The sequence below is a fragment of the Postia placenta genome (assembly GCF_002117355.1).
Source record: "Postia placenta MAD-698-R-SB12 unplaced genomic scaffold POSPLAscaffold_6, whole genome shotgun sequence".
NCBI lineage: Eukaryota > Fungi > Basidiomycota > Agaricomycetes > Polyporales > Adustoporiaceae > Rhodonia > Rhodonia placenta.
The window spans coordinates 901,392-916,980 of NW_020169837.1; the positions used below are offsets into that span (position 1 = coordinate 901,392).

A 15,589-nucleotide genomic window follows, 5' to 3' on the forward strand; every position below is an offset into this window, starting at 1 on the left:
TCAGGCATATAGTACAGAGGTCGCGGGTTCGAGCCTGCAAAAAGGAAAAATTAAAAAACGGCTAGACGCCGTGTCAACTCATGACATATATAGACAGGTGCTTGGGCACTGAGCTAGCACTAGATGACTGTACCCATGTTCTATCCATAACGAGCCATCAAGTCATGCATGTACAAGAGGATACCGGACATCAAGCTTGTCGGGAGTGAAGAGGCAAGCGAGTTGAACAAGAGGTGCCGATACTGGCATTGACTAGTAGGGTACAGAGAGCACAGGCGCCATTTTAAAAGAACAAGCCGGTAAGTAATCTGATATCCATAGAGTGCCTGTATGATGGCATATATTGTTTAAAAATCTTGGCAGGGACGAGCGGGAAATGGATAGCACCTCATGATACAAATGAACTTGTATCTACGAGAGGCCGTTGATACTAAGTAATATTCTGTTAGTATGTACAATGGCCGCCAATTGGTCAAGACTGCTACATCCTTACATTCTTGGTGGGTAAATGCTTAATAAAATACTAGCTTTCTGTTTATTCTTGTCTTGTACCTGCCAGAAATTGAACATAAGGATGTGGAACAGGAGTACACTGCAAAATGAGTGCACTTGTGCTTACCATTTTCTGGCCCATGTGGTTCCACATGGGCGCTATCAACGGATGGTCTTTTGAAAAACAAATGAGTGTTGAGTCGTGACATGTCCACATGGCAGCCCATACTACTCACATCAACCTGACCAATGCAATGAAGCATCACTGAAGTCTTGCAGACGGTTTGAGTGCGCAAAGGGACAAACTGTCATGATAGCCAATGTCTCCGGGCTCAAAGTAAGCACTCTCGGAATCGGCCACGCTGGACTCAGATACCAGATCAAACACATAGTCAGGTACAATGACTGATGCTGTCTCGTGAAAGGGGTTTTCTTCTATGGATGTAATATCCATAGAGGAAGTGTTATCATCTAAAGAACGTAAGTAAACGCAAGTGAGAGGTCGGACAGACAATCCCATACCGTCGACATACTCCGCAGTATCCCTCACTGATCATGAAGATACTGTGAGAAAGCAGGCAAGAAAGCAAAAGAAAGAATTCACAATGGTTGATAGCAGCATCCAGCGACGGTCCATCCAGTGTTCTCTTTCTTGTCCACAGATGCTTACTCCGAGCCTCTTGTGAGGAGGTCTGAACAGGGGTTTGGAGAGTAAGGAAAATATATGTCTAGGAATAGGATCACATGGACATACTATGGTGCTTTCGTTTAGCTCTGCGGCCTCTTTGGCATAGGCACAGAACTTCTTGCGTCACATGAGAGCCTGCATCCGTCCCAATTTGACTAGATCTGTCCTGGAGGACTGGACACTGTCAGATGAGGATTAGCACCATTGATCTGTCTTTGCCAAGTTTGATCATACCAATCATAATACTCCTGCAACATATCGTGAGTGTGCCAATCCATGATTTCAGCTGTTTCTTCCAGGGTTTTAGAGTTGCCGCTTGAGCCTTGTCCCCCTGCTTAAGCTGGTTGCACAGTGCGAGGGTGGTGAAGTACTTAACATCCAGCTTGCTGGCCGGTACAAGGGCTGGTGTAGTAATCGTGACAACATTAGCAGAAGCATCTAAGATCTTCAAAATGGTCTCTGTGGTTGATGGCATGTCGAACCCGAAGATATTTGTAACAGGCAAAGGTAGGGAGGTCGATAGGATGGGTTCTGGTTGATGTGGGGCCAGGTATGGACTATATCATGCAGTGGACAATGGACAGGATTTGACAGATGATCATTTAAAGTAGGAAGGCAGGCAGGGCATAGGAATGTTCAGGTCTGGATGTAATGACACAACATGTGTCCTTGACTTGGAGATCATCACTGCATTGGCCCATCCGTGTGGCGGAAGCATGGGTTGCCAAATAACGCATAGCCAACATGGTGTATCCATCGCCTAGTACATGAACAAGGATGGCTTTCGTGAACTGGTCAATTTGATACGGCCAGGATGCATTCTTGTCATGTAGAGCGCAAAGATGTGTCTTGAAACACTTAGAGATCTGCTTGCGCTGCAGGCATCATTGAAACTGCTCTGTGCTGAGTCAATGACATCAGATCATGCTAGATATGCATGCTTGGAAGGTGTGGCTATGCATGAGGCTGCAATGCGGTAGTGGTTATGTTCATTGTCCGCAAATGATGCAGACATCACTGGGACCCTGGCGCCTGCATGCGGGCATGCGCCCCCCAGCCCTCACCCAACACCTGTATACCACCTCTTCACGATACGCCGAATACTAGCTACATTCAAAATTGCTGCTTAAATCTCGCTGGAAAACAAGCGACTTTTCGCTGCTTTTGAGCGCCCAAATGTGGCTGAAGGTCGCTGAAAGGTCGCTGAAAGTGTCACAGATGACTAAGCGTGATGCAGCCGTGATTTGATCACGTTTTCGGTTCGCGAAGGGCTGACCAGCCTATCAGGTTGGCGAATCATGTGACATGGCTGTAAGCCAGAATCCGCGAGCGCTTGCGCCAAGCAGTCGCTTATTTGTCGCTGTTCAAGGAGGGGAGCTCAGATTCTGCTCGCTGCTTTTGGACGCTTAAATGCCGCTTGTTTTCCAGCGAGATTTAAGCGGCAATTTTGAACGTACCTACTAGCGTATGCCTCTCGATGACGAGCAATATTCAAAGCCTACCGACTGTTGAAACGCGCAGCCCCGCGTGGTCAGGAACGAGTTCAAAAGCTCGGGCGCGCGAGTAGCCGGGGGCCGGAGGCCCCTATCGTAGTATAAAACGACCCCGCGCGATGTACATACCGCACGCGATTGTCCCTTACGGGCATCGCTACGCCCGTGGACAAACGCGCCCCGCGCTGTTCGCACCGTTGTTCCAACACCGACAACCACTCTCCCTCATACAGAAGGCGGCCTTGGAATTGCGGAATTCTACTGGCGTGATCACCAGTTATGGTTGCAGGAATGTGGCTACATGCTTCGACCTCGATATAAACCTGATTGGGTCCCCTCCTGGCTGGGCACCAAGAAACATTTCTCCGATTGCGAGGATGGGTTTATGTCGCAAGTACGTTGATAAATCTTTTATCACGGCAGGTACTAACGCAGAACAGCATCCGTACATTTTAGACGCGACTAGGATATCGGACGGTGCTATGGTATCGCTCAAGAAAGTCTCTACTGCTGTCCACCCCCATGAGGCCGATATTGGGTCATATCTTTGTTCCAACGAGCTGAGATCTGACCCGGACAATCCCTGCGTACCGCTATACGATGTTCTCAAGGACCCTCTTGAAGAGGATATAGTCATTCTGGTCATGCCTTTGCTCAGGAAATGTAACGACCCCGAGTTCGGAACCGTCGGGGGAGTAGTGGGGCTCATACGGCAGCTCGTTAACGTACGTGTGCTACTGACGCACATCCGCCTGAATTGAACATCTTACTTGTCTAGGGCTTGAAATTCATGCACGTACATCACGTCGCCCATCGGTATGCCCTCACTCGGTAATGCATTGTAGGACGTCCCTGACGCGGTTCAAGGGGCATAATGTTGCCGAACGTTATGCTTGATCCCAGAGCGATGTACCCGAAGATGTATCATCCTCGTTGTAGGGATATGAACCGAGATTTCACCGGTACGGCTAGACATTATTCCCGTACAGAGCGTCCGACAAAATACTACTATGTGGACTTCGGTCTATCGCGCAAGTACAGCCCCGACGAGTACCCGCCTCGCAAACTACCTATCCTGGGAGGGGACAAGAGCGTGCCCGAGTTTCAAGGCGAGGGTTACGACGAAGCTGTAGACCCATTCCCAACAGATATATACTACCTCGGGAACCTTATCCGAATGGCGTTCACGATGGTACGTTGAAAGTCCGGTTCTGTCATTCCATCTGCATTGACCGGAGGTGCTATAGCGCTACGAAAATTTCCGTTTCATGGATGCGCTCATTGCAGATATGGTGCAGAACGATCCTCAGAAACGCCCGCCTATCGAGGAAGTTTCCTCTCGATTTATTGAGGCCACGTCTAAGTTGTCCTCTCGAATCCTTCGTGGTCGTCTCGTAGAGAGAGATGAACCACCCGTCATCCGTTTTCTCTTCGGTCTCGGACATTTGTTTAGGACGGCGAAGTACGTTGTGAAACGATGTCCCCCAGTGCCTATCCCTCCCACGTAGGTGTCATTGGTGACACAGCTCGATGCTTTGAATACTACCGATACCCCATCGCTACCGTGTCTGGACATGCTTTTGGTTCTGTCACTCATTCTACGCTCCATTGCTTGCTCCCGCGTGCGATCAAAACATTCACGGAAGCGAACATCTACCAGATATCGTACGTCGACTGCGCCATCCGCGACATGAACAAATTTACAACAGTGAGTTCTACAGCCCACGTCGCCTTGAAATTACATCGACGAATACTGAAGCTGGCTAGAGATTCATGAATGCCTTATGATGAGATATCTTCATTCCAATAGTCAGCATAGAGCCAGGTTACCCAGCCTTGGACGTACCACGACGCTCTTAGGCAGCAACGACTTCAGCAGCCTCGGTGCGACGCCAGTATGCTGTATCGAGCGCGCCAGCAGATACTTCTTCCCCGCGACGCCAGTACGCTGTGTCGAGCGCACCAGCGGAAACTTCCTCATCGCGACGCCAATAAGCCGTGTCGAGAGCGCCGGCCGACACATCTTCGTCGCGGCGCCAGTACGCTGTGTCAAGCGCACCAGCCGAGACGTCCTCGGCACGACGCTCGACTTCCCCGACGTTTGCACGATTCTCTGCCGAGCAGGCTATGGTTCAGCATGAAGCCTAGGTGCAAGTATATTGGTACTGACCGCTTCCGGGAGCAGGGAGAGCTATCGCCTCCAAAGCGATGAGGGGAAGCAGAGCAGCGATCGCGGCCAGGACTTTGAACTGCATGCTGAGTGACAAGGGCTTTCTGTAGAGCAAGCTCGGTCGGCGAGTCACTGTGACCAGCAGTGTGGTTCCTGTGGGCCTTATATATGTTCGAGAAGTAGACCGAAACACTGACAAATATGCTACGTGCATGGGGCATTTGTCCTATCGAGTCGGCGCATGTTTACAGACAAATAACCCCGGTTCGTCGGACGTTGTTCGAGCGTTACGCAACACAAGTCCAACTGGCGAATATTTTGTATTTTCACTTCAAATTAAGGGATGGGCGGACGATCCCCAGGGGCAGCAGACCTGGAACCGTGCCCGATCTCACTACCACTTTCTTTGGTGAGAAGCATTTCCTCAACATGCAGCAATCATCTTCAAGCACACTGAGTATGTTCGCTGTGTAAGGGCAGCATCGTGCGCTGCTATCGTCACCTGTGTTAGGCTCATTTTCACGTTTCCAAGTATCAGCTGGAAAACGAGGGGTTGATTCGACATACCAAATTTCGATATTGAACGGGAAGGATCCCGCGCGGAACACCTGCGATTTCACCATTGAACGCCTCCGTTTCGCGATCCCGTACTGTATATCCATTGGACAAGGCTTTGCACGGGCGCCTTCTGATGTGAGTGGGCTCGATCTCCTTCAGGAGACGGCGGAAGATCTACCGTCAAGTCGCCAGCGGGCGCTGGCAGAATTGATGGTGGTACTCCACACCTGATTCGCTGAAATACGTGCGGAATCTGCGTGGATCGCCGAAGTTGGCCGCATGCGGCCACAAATGCTTTTGTGGTGGCTGACAGTCAGGCGGCATCTGTTCTCTCAACTTGCGGCGCCCGTCTAGAAAGAATCTCGTAGAGCTGCAGTATTGAACAAAAAAATTGAGAACTGAGCCCAATCGTATGATCTTCGGGGAAGAGAACGCTGCGATATCTGAGGCTCCGGCGCGTGGGTTAAAGTTGCGCCAAAGGATCCCGTCTGCCTGCATTTGCATCGTTCCCGGTATCTGCTGCGAGAGGTTCCGTACGTCTGGCCCGCTGCAAGCGCACACTTGTTCTGTAATCCTCGGGCATCAGATGTGAAGTGTGTCATACGCTGATTGTGCTCACCGTGGGCACTCTGGACAAAACGACTGACGCGGAGCGAGCCACGACCGACTCTCTTGCCATGTCAGACCTTCGCTTTGAGTACTCGCCAGCTGGGCATGACGTGGACGGGTCGACCGACGACCTGCTCCTCAAAGACAGGTCTTCCACGTCTACAAGACTCACCCCAGACTGGCAAACTTTCCGTCGAGCGATCCCATGGATAGCCCATGGCGTCCTTATTTTCGTCTCGGTCTCGCTGTTCCTGCTGTCGGTCCGGCTCAACGACACCCGATGTGCGAAGAAGCTGTCAGTGTACTGTAAGCCTTTGCATTGCATGTCATCCAGGGAGATGGTCACAGTACACCACAGCTCCTGCGATAGACGCCGTGGAATACCACAACGTCAGGTTCAACGGTACCCTCACATGGCCCTCCGAGTTTCGCGGCACCCCCAGCCCGGAGCTCGATGCCGCCTGGAAGAGGATCGCAGCAAACAGTGAGGCTTTCCCCCGCGTCAGTGTGCCTTCCGCCCTGAGCGCCCGCAGTGAGGCCGTTCAGGATCACCGGGGACATCTTGCGCAAGATAGGCAAGAAAGAGCGGCCTTCGCTCGTCAAATTCCTCGACGAAGACGGCGGGGGCTACATGGCGACGCTCGAGGTGACCCATCAGCTGCACTGTCTCGTATAAGTCCGGCATGGTCCTGCAACCCCGTTCAGCGCGACTGAGACACGCACTGCAGAACATGCTGCGGAAGCGGACTTACTACGAGCATTACGCGGCGGACGACGTGTCGATCCTGGCCGGCCCCGAGGCTTATCGGACCCACCTAGGTAGCGCACCGTCTTCACGAGCGGGGCGGCGGGATGCTGACGCACACTGACAGATCACTGCATCGAGATGCTGCGGCAGGTCGTCCTTTGCACCGCGGACGTCGGACTCGTGACCTACGACTGGGTCGAGGGCTACCGCCACCCCTATCCCGACTTCAACACCTGGCACAAGTGCAGGAACGTCGACAAGGTCGTCGAATGGAGCAACGAGCACGAGCTGCATGTTCCGTTTGATCGCATGCTGCGCTTCGGGAACGAGGACGATCTCGTAGAGGCGCCGTAGACCACACCATACAAACTTGAACCACGAGTAGATCAGCAGCCGGAACAGTAATGATGCCAAGTGAAGAGACCGACCGACAGAGATGGCACAGCGCTATGTTGTTTGAAATAATGAGCGAGGTGCAATCTCGGACAACATACGACAAGCTCACCGTGCTGCTGTGATCGCCATCAATGCGAGAGAATAGCCCAATGGTGAGACACAAGTATGCATTTACACTGTGCAGTGCGCGAAGTGCTATCACTCGAGCGCCAAGCTCAGTCGTGTTTGTGACATCGACGAAAGGAGCGAATTGCAGCCAATATGGACTATGCTCTGGAAGAAGCGGAGTGAAAACATAAAACTATCTCCTAGATAGACCACACAACCCATAACCCGCGCCGTGGAATCTGCCCCCATCTCTAGACCTCACGTGAGATTGTTTCTCGGTCTCTATCAGAGACATCTACGCGCCGGGGGGACGTATCCGAGGGCGAATGCGACGGCAGGCAGATCCAGCGCCAGAATATCCACCGGGGGTGCCGGCGTCGGCCACGGTCTGCGATCCTGTCCTGTACCGGGGATCAAATAGACTACGTTGTGGCCCCTCCAGACGAGGCATGAGAAGCATTTGAGGATCGACCGCGAAGGCATGCTACCATTTGGAAGTCGCGGTGGCGGCAAATTCGAGAGTTTCATAAAACCATCTGACATTTATTGCAGCGCCGGCAGCGCGTCATGAGCATCTCGCGCCGCCGGCTAAAATATGGGAACAATATTACGGTGGTGTGTAGCATGGTGCTATTAGTTAGAACTAGCTGGAGGAGAACAATATGTGGATAATCGTGCAACAGCGCTAGGGCAATTGCCCTCGCCCAGTATGACACCACCAACACCGCTAGCTACAGGAAGACATTGTGTGCAGCCCATTACGAGCTCTAACCCGGGCGACCCGGAGTTGGCTCAAATCCCAGCGCAGAGGACGTCAGATGCAGCGTATAGCCATCGTTTCGGCGTAACCAAGTATACCACAGACGCGCCCACCGGGCATCAAATATCAATGCATCGCACACTCTTCTCGAGAACTCTCTGCACGCACCGGCGACTCAACTCGTCCAGATCGCAGGATCATCGATCGGTACTCAGTGCGGAGTACGAGTGTCGGCCGAGCGGGAGAACCGTGCGGACTCGGGGTGGCGGGGATTCGCGCAGCCTGCGCGGGACTGGGCAGGCTTCGTGCGCGACCCAGAGCAAGCCTCTGCACGGCACCGGCGCCGCAGCTCGATTCCTCGTGCGGCGATGACGGCGGGCGGCGGACGGCGGATAGCGGGCAGAACGAGAAGTCAGATATACCGTCTCCGGTGAGTCTCCGAGAGCAGATTATGTGGATGGGTGGACGACGTGTTTTCGCACCCGCAGCCAAAGGAAGAGCGGAGCAGCTGAGCGTCTAGGATGTCGTCGCTTGTGCTCCCTCTCAGGCTCGGTGTGCATGACAAGATGTGTCCCTGACAAAGCTCTACAGAAAAAGGACGAATGAGGAAATACACATCCTGCACGCACCATCACGTAGCCTCTTCGCTGGCGCAATTTGCAGAGCAGACACGGGCAAGAACGCGTAGAACCACGAGAAGACGCGTCGGAGGAAGGCTTCTAAACGCACCGCTGTCGCGCCGCCGCAATGAATCTGACAGGCGCTGACCAATGCGCATTGCCGGCCACTCGGAGTGTTTATATTATGCCTCGTGTACGCACCCAAGTGAACAGGAGGCTTGAATTTAAGACATCGCTGCGCGCCCGAAAGTTGCTAGGAGTAGTTACCTAAAAAGGCTAGGTGAATCAACGGAATGATGCGATATCAAAATCTGTGACCATTACATGGGCGCTACGTGGGCGCTAAACGGAAGGGGGGACTGAACTGCCCCAGACCCCCTTTTCGCGGTGGTGGGGTGCGGATACGGGGGGATGGGTACGAGACCACTTTTCGCGGTGGTGCCACGGGTGCGGATACGGGGAGATGGGTTCCGAATGGCCTGGTGTATGTGCCATACGCGGTCATGTGATCTACTACCCTGTATCGAGTCTCGACTGTACTTCTGGCAACAGGATCCCTCTGAGTCTACTTTCGCGGCTGCGAGTGACTGAGAAAAGCAGGAATCGGAATCGTCATCATACTTGAACTCAAGCTTATGGAACATACGTCCTATTACGGCAATGTATGGGAGATGTTTGTCCACGGGTGTAAATTGCGTGCAGTATGTACATCGCGAGTGATCTATTTATACTACGAGGGGCCCGGCGACTATCGCACCCAAGCCTGCGAGCTCGTTCCTGACCGCACGCCTCAACAGGAGAATCACAGTATCCTTCGCTACCAAACGTATTGAAAAGTTAAGTCAACTTCAGTCACTCCCAGCGGCATGATCCTGACGATGAGGAAGCATAGCATTGCGGTGGTAGCCTGCTGCTACAGGAGTCCTGGACGATTGGCCAGACACAAAATCGTGGTTGCTTTCGTTTGAGTTCTGGTAAGTGGACAGTGCCATGGTCGAATACACTCTGCATGCATCATCCGTTACTAAGTCAGCGGGGGACACGAAGATGATCAGCTACCTCCGCGAACAGAGATGCAGTCTAGACTGTTTTGGTCGCAGTTCTTGTTGCAGTGGATACGGTGGATAAGACCAACTGTGAAGAGTATCATGAGGCCAAACGCGACGGCGTCGAAAATAGGTCAGGGACAAATCGCAGCGCGCCTGGCTTGCCATGCTCTTAGGAGATTGGCTCTCGGTTTCGGTACCATGACAAGATGGTAATTCCTGTCGGAATCAGCATCCTGAACGGGATGTCACTCGATTTCAATATGCTTTGCTTCCGGTGTCATGACTTACGTTCAAAATGGGCGAGGTGTTTGCCGCTGGTCATACTTATCAAATATCCATAATTAGCGTATCTGCAAAAATATGCGTCTTGTGCGTACCGCCAGCGTAAACATCTCTGACATCTGACACCAGTCAGTGTTAGTCTTGACCCGTGGCAAGTGTATCACTCAGCTGTCCGCCCAGGTGTGTTTGCTGTTTCCAGTTACACGGTAGGGTGACTGAACCTCACCAGTTCGGGGTCGCGGGTTTGCGTCGTTTTCTAGCTGCGTCGGCAGCAGGCTCAATATATGTTTAACGACAGGATTGTCTCTGCTCGGCTACCCGGGTCTTAATGACCTCGATCCTGTATATTGCATGCCCGCAAGTCTCATCGAGCGCATGGGGCTCAAGAAAGGGTGGCAGGCTCTTCCAAGGCGAACGAACTGACGATGTATCTCATGATGCATATGAATTGCTTGAGGTGCATGTTACTGAGTGGCCTGTACCGTGTACGTAACGCCCTCCCATTACGCAGACCTTTAGGCATTCAATGCCGAGAAGAAGACAGTTGCTCGGAATGCAATGCACTTTTGTATGGTTGTACGACCCAAGGTGCTGTAATATCCAGAACACCATCACGCACCAAGCTTCACGCCCAGATAGGTCATCCCTGCGGTCGATGGCTTCAAATGATTGCACGTCTGTTTGTGCTTTGGCCAGTCGGCCTTCTGGCATGCTCTCGGAGCTGCGCAGTACGACGCCTTCCTGCATCGCGAGCACTGCGGTAGCGACTTGTCGCCCTCAGGGACCCTCCCGCAGAACGCACAAATCTTCATCCCAAGTCGCTTCCTCCGTTCATCCTCCCTGTCAACCACATACCATGTCGGGAGCGCCCTGCGCAGACCCCTGGCGCGCGTAGCATCGACGCAAGTCCGCACGGTCTGCCCGTCGTTGTCCTTGATGTCAATGTTCCCACCGTGTGCAAAGAACCATGCGAGCCCGTCCGCCGCGCGCTGCGCAGGCTCCTTCTTCGTGTAGTCCCAGATGAGCGCCATCTCGTGGGCCGCAGTGCCGCCGTACCGGTTGCGGTGGTTCACGTTCGCCCCCGCGTCGTATAGCAGCTGCCCGTACTCTGGGTCGAATGTCGGCTTTGTTGAGATGGTGTGGTAGATCGCTTGTGACCCAGACAGATCGGTGCCGTCCACGGGCACCTTGGCGTCCGCGATGAGCCAGCGTGCGATAGCCAGGTGCCCGGCCCGCGAGCGGGGCTCAATTAAGGTGCAGAGGAGGATCAGGTTGAATATGGGCACCCGCGTAGGGCCCCAGCGAAGGCTGTATAGCTCCTGCGCTGCATCTGCTCGAGCGGCCTCCGTCGTGTCGGCCTCTGCCATGTGCTGCGACTCTCGGCGGGCAAAGTCGTCTTGAACGCTAGCAAGATCACCCATCATGATTCTGCGACCATACTCGTCGAGGTCACGGTCGGGCTCCATCCAATTTGAGGTAAAATACGACCTCAGTCTCTGTGACTCGGGACCTTGGAGTGGATCATTGCTAGGGACGCGATTGAGCAAACGATTTCGAATGATTAAACTTAGACTCTGGTTCAACCGACCTGTTAAGCAGTTCCGACAAAGACCTGGGAGAAAAGATGACATTCAAAACTGCGCAATGGACTAGACGTCATCAGGACGTACCTGCCCTGCCCAGTGTCTGCCCAGGCTGCCAGAGTGCGTAGGAAATTTGGATCACTAAGATCCATATTGTGAGAGTTCCGCCGCAAGTCTGCTGGAGCCGGTGTATAGGTAAGCGCGTCACGTATGCTAGATATTTAACGAAGCCACCGTGCGCTGGCAATCAACCGCTGTTGATGGACGAATGTAAACTCCTCGTGATCGACCGACGATCAACGTCGAACATTAAATCGATCAGAACTGATGGGATAAATTAAAGGTTCTCACACCCAGGTATTTGCAACTGGATGGACGAAAGACACCGACGTACACTCTAGCTCATCAAGTCATTCTACTCGTTCTCAGGGATACACACATATTCGCAAACAGGGCACATTACCATTTGCTCAGAAATGACATATCCCCAAGTTTAGGGAATGGGCAGAATCAGACGGCACCTACATTGATCATTCCCCCTTCATGATACTCTCAATGCGAGCAGCCTGGGCCTGATGGCGGAGCTCTCCAAGAATGGGAAATCCCAACGTAAGAGCACCCAGTGTGTAAAACAGCTACCCAAAGCATCCGATGAGCATGTCGTACCAGGCGATCAGTCGAGGACCTACCCCGATACCGAATGGCGTGCGATACTTCCTGCAAAGGGTGAAGGTGTACAACGCCTCCAAGGAGTGCGCAGGCAGCATGATCCACCACGACGCGGCGACGGCCCACGGCGGTAGGGCCGTGCGTATCGCATGAGCGGGCCAGAAGAGGTCTGAACGGTAGTGCAGCGAGGACGGGCTAGGTGCCCATGTCACGTAAAACAGCAGGAGCATCAGCCCTCCTGTGAGTAATCCCAGAGACGGTAGACGGATAGTGGTGACCTGGGGTGCGCGTGCCTGCAGCGGGACAGTTAATGCATAGTGAAATACACGACTCGTGCAACGTACCATGCCGAGGGCCTCTTCGGCGTCCACCTTCATGCTCAGGAGGCGTGGCTTTACTTCTTCGTAGCCAGCCAACGGAGGGTCGAACGGGACGCGAACCTGCTTCCCTGCTCCTCCGCCCTTAACTTTGTACGACAGCGTCATTCCCTACAAGACACACATGTCATTCTAGCCCGCATCGACACAGAAAGAACGTACTTTCGTGTCAATGACAGTCATCTGTGCGCTCTCTACGCTCTCCTTGACGTTCCCATGGTGTTTTACATATCCCACCAAGGTGTCCGGATGGTTCGACATGTACATGCAAAGGAAACCGGATTTCGCAGCGACGGGGTCAGCCATGTCGAAGGGCTAGCTCGTCGGTGATATTCGACGGTTCGCGATGGAGGTCGAGAGGAGACCAGATTCCGTGGACAACCGTCGTCAGTATTCAGGTATAAAAGCGCGCAGCGTCATTGCAGGATGATACGCGGAGCCCGTATCGGCGAGAACGGCGAAGACAAGGGCCATCACCATGCTATATGCGCGTAAGCCCGAGCAACTCGGTGATGCATATACTTAGGCGTGATGAACAACAGCCGTGCTAGCAAACACCTTAAGGTAAGGGCAAACGGTGTGCTCGTCAAGTTGATCCACCGAATCGCGAACGGATCTCCGTATGTCTCAAATATTGTACACGGCTATATCGGGAGCATGAGACCAAGGTACACTTCAACATATTGTATTTGAACAGTGTAATGACGAGTCGTACAACCGCCGAGCGCAACAGCAAAATCCGGGATAGAAGAAAATGGAAATAGCAATGACCCTCTAATACCTGTAGCGGGTGGAGTAATCTATACAAGCAGTCAATACGAATGGCGAACACCGATATGGCACTACGGACCTTTGGGCGAAACAACGAGACCGCGGCCCTTCGACGCACCACGGTATACAGTCTCAATGATGTCAATTAACTGGTTCAAGCGTCAGTCGCTGGCCAAGCGTATCAAATGATGTTCGGGCTCACCTCTTGTTTATTATCCATCGCCCAATTTCTAACACCAGTAGGTATTAGGTCAGTCAAAGTTGAAGAATGTAGAACACGGACATACATTTTGTTATTATTACCAGTACCAAGATCAATCATAATATGCTTGTTGCTGGTATACGCAGTGTTAGGAAGAGATGCCAGCAGGGCTAATCATCATAGAACTCACCGATAGAAGAACATGACCGTGCACGGGTCGTACAACTCGTACATCTGGGGTGAGGTTGAAGTCGAAAACTGTAGTACAGCCACAACGCAGAATTACGCACCTTGTTGAAGTCCGGCACCTCCGTGATGTCAACAAGGTAGATCACAGCAAAATTTTGCACTTTCTCTGCAACAGAGTACAGCGTCTCGTCCATCGTCATACACTGGCTGTCCCAGTCATGGCCGAAACGGATCACCACGACGCGATCCTCTTCAGATTTGATCGCCTCGTCAACGTGCCATCCAGAGGGCAGGTGGGGAAGGAAGTAAGACATTGCTTGTGATATTTATAGGTGGCAGAAAGAGCGATTACAGGGCTTGAGGTGAAGTCTGAAGACCAGCCCGCAATGAGGTCCTGAGTTTGTCCCTGTTTGAGCCAATTGCCATTTTTGAACTACTGCCTCGGCGGCTGCATTAGATGCTCTCGTGAAACTCGACAAACACAAGGATCTTGCTTCGAATTTTCTGGCTTGCTCTGAATATTCACAACTCGCAATGTCTTCTCAACGGCCAATCGTGTTTATGGACGTCAACATTGGTGAGACGCCTGCTGGCCGTCTGAAGATGGAGCTTTTCAGCGACATCGTACCCAAGTACGCTCGTTTTCTGTTCTATGGATCCAATTCTGACGTATGTGCAGAACAGCGGAGAACTTTAGGCAGTTGTGTACCGGAGAGTACAGGTGATTTGCCTTCCTTTGCGAGGTTTGTCCGACCTGTCTTAGATCAGTGGTAACTGAACGCAATGGTATTCGCAGAGTAAACTCTCGGCCACAAGGGTACAAGGGAGCGACGTTTCACAGGTGAGTATGCAGACCATGGGGCTCTATAGAGAGCTAATTCATGTTCTCATAGAGTGTAAGTCTACAGTGCTCCTGTTCGATTGTGGTGTTTGATTGGAATACCGTAGTGTTCCAAACTTCATGTGCCAAGGTATACTCTCGTTTGAAATCCCTTTTGCGTGTGTTTTGGTATTGAACCTGAGGATTAGGCGGTGACTTCATGAAGGGAGATGGTACAGGGTCCTTCTCAATCTATGGCGACAAGTTTCCGGTGCGTTGTCGTGTGCTGACGCTTAAGAGGTATTCACTGACGTCTGTCACGAAGGACGAGAACTTTCAAGAGAAGCACACCGGGCCAGGCCTGTTGTCGATGGTGAGTCTGGCCCCTGGGCCATTTTCTCGTCTCTAGTTCGAGTCTGAAGCCTACTTTGCTTGGGACTAGGCCAACTCAGGGCCCAACACGAATGGTTGTCAGGTGGGTTTTGTTGACATCTACCTCCCGTTCCATGCTGACCCTGCACCGAAGTTCTTCGTCACCACAGCAAAGTGCGACTTCCTTGACGGCAAACATGTGGTGTTCGGCAAGGTGATAGATGGTATGCTCACACTACGCAAGATCGAGAACGTCCCTACGGGTCCAAACAACCGGCCCAAGCTTGCTGTAAAGATAGTTGGTGAGGACATTCCATTCCCCTATTGTTATATACTGCTGATATTTTACCTTTTCGAACATGATTTGTTCAGAATGTGGCGAGATGTGAACTTGCTCTAATCTGGACTAATTCAACCTGTATTTTGCCCTCTATTACTCGATGCCATGTTGTTCTGTGATGTCTTGAGACGTGCAATTCCGCCTCCCGTCCACAAGTGCTATTCACGCGTATCTCGGCATTGAGTACATGGTGATCCGGAGCCTGCGTAGGCTGAAGGAAGTGTATTTTGTTCTGCTCACAGGAGACTACATTGAGTGGCTCTAATCGCGAAGGTCTTCTGATACTCTGCTTG

At 52.3% G+C, this 15,589-nt stretch overlaps 6 protein-coding genes across 6 annotated transcripts; 3 read left to right on the top strand and 3 right to left on the bottom strand.

Annotated features, from left to right (window-relative positions):
• Positions 1-754: 754 nt before the first annotated feature.
• On the bottom strand, positions 755-1,655 carry POSPLADRAFT_1046143 (hypothetical protein; the record flags this gene model as incomplete). Its single annotated transcript, XM_024478957.1, has 7 exons — positions 755-764; positions 795-963; positions 1,097-1,184; positions 1,247-1,297; positions 1,337-1,361; positions 1,415-1,495; positions 1,552-1,655. The coding sequence occupies 7 exons, from the start codon at positions 1,653-1,655 to the stop codon at positions 755-757; spliced, it is 528 nt and encodes a 175-aa protein (XP_024339532.1).
• Positions 1,656-2,792: 1,137 nt separating this feature from the next.
• On the top strand, positions 2,793-4,814 carry POSPLADRAFT_1046144 (hypothetical protein; the record flags this gene model as incomplete). Its single annotated transcript, XM_024478958.1, has 6 exons — positions 2,793-3,067; positions 3,140-3,398; positions 3,452-3,489; positions 3,613-3,865; positions 3,921-4,135; positions 4,484-4,814. The coding sequence occupies 6 exons, from the start codon at positions 2,793-2,795 to the stop codon at positions 4,812-4,814; spliced, it is 1,371 nt and encodes a 456-aa protein (XP_024339533.1).
• A 1,412-nt stretch (positions 4,815-6,226) lies between these two features.
• On the top strand, positions 6,227-7,112 carry POSPLADRAFT_1141460 (hypothetical protein; the record flags this gene model as incomplete). Its single annotated transcript, XM_024485304.1, has 4 exons — positions 6,227-6,494; positions 6,544-6,680; positions 6,739-6,829; positions 6,883-7,112. The coding sequence occupies 4 exons, from the start codon at positions 6,227-6,229 to the stop codon at positions 7,110-7,112; spliced, it is 726 nt and encodes a 241-aa protein (XP_024339534.1).
• Positions 7,113-10,488: 3,376 nt separating this feature from the next.
• On the bottom strand, positions 10,489-12,908 carry POSPLADRAFT_1046147 (hypothetical protein; the record flags this gene model as incomplete). Its single annotated transcript, XM_024478959.1, has 10 exons — positions 10,489-10,564; positions 10,593-10,728; positions 10,776-10,813; positions 10,940-11,500; positions 11,562-11,585; positions 11,644-11,731; positions 11,908-11,923; positions 12,246-12,518; positions 12,570-12,713; positions 12,765-12,908. 10 exons carry the CDS (start codon positions 12,906-12,908, stop codon positions 10,489-10,491), a joined length of 1,500 nt encoding a protein of 499 aa, XP_024339535.1.
• A 468-nt stretch (positions 12,909-13,376) lies between these two features.
• Positions 13,377-14,078, bottom strand: POSPLADRAFT_1046148 (hypothetical protein; the record flags this gene model as incomplete). Its single annotated transcript, XM_024478960.1, has 6 exons — positions 13,377-13,402; positions 13,453-13,522; positions 13,576-13,603; positions 13,661-13,708; positions 13,766-13,809; positions 13,866-14,078. The coding sequence occupies 6 exons, from the start codon at positions 14,076-14,078 to the stop codon at positions 13,377-13,379; spliced, it is 429 nt and encodes a 142-aa protein (XP_024339536.1).
• Positions 14,079-14,298: 220 nt separating this feature from the next.
• Positions 14,299-15,345, top strand: POSPLADRAFT_1046149 (hypothetical protein; the record flags this gene model as incomplete). Its single annotated transcript, XM_024478961.1, has 8 exons — positions 14,299-14,396; positions 14,444-14,485; positions 14,561-14,605; positions 14,713-14,735; positions 14,794-14,855; positions 14,910-14,957; positions 15,027-15,258; positions 15,329-15,345. The coding sequence occupies 8 exons, from the start codon at positions 14,299-14,301 to the stop codon at positions 15,343-15,345; spliced, it is 567 nt and encodes a 188-aa protein (XP_024339537.1).
• Positions 15,346-15,589: the final 244 nt, after the last annotated feature.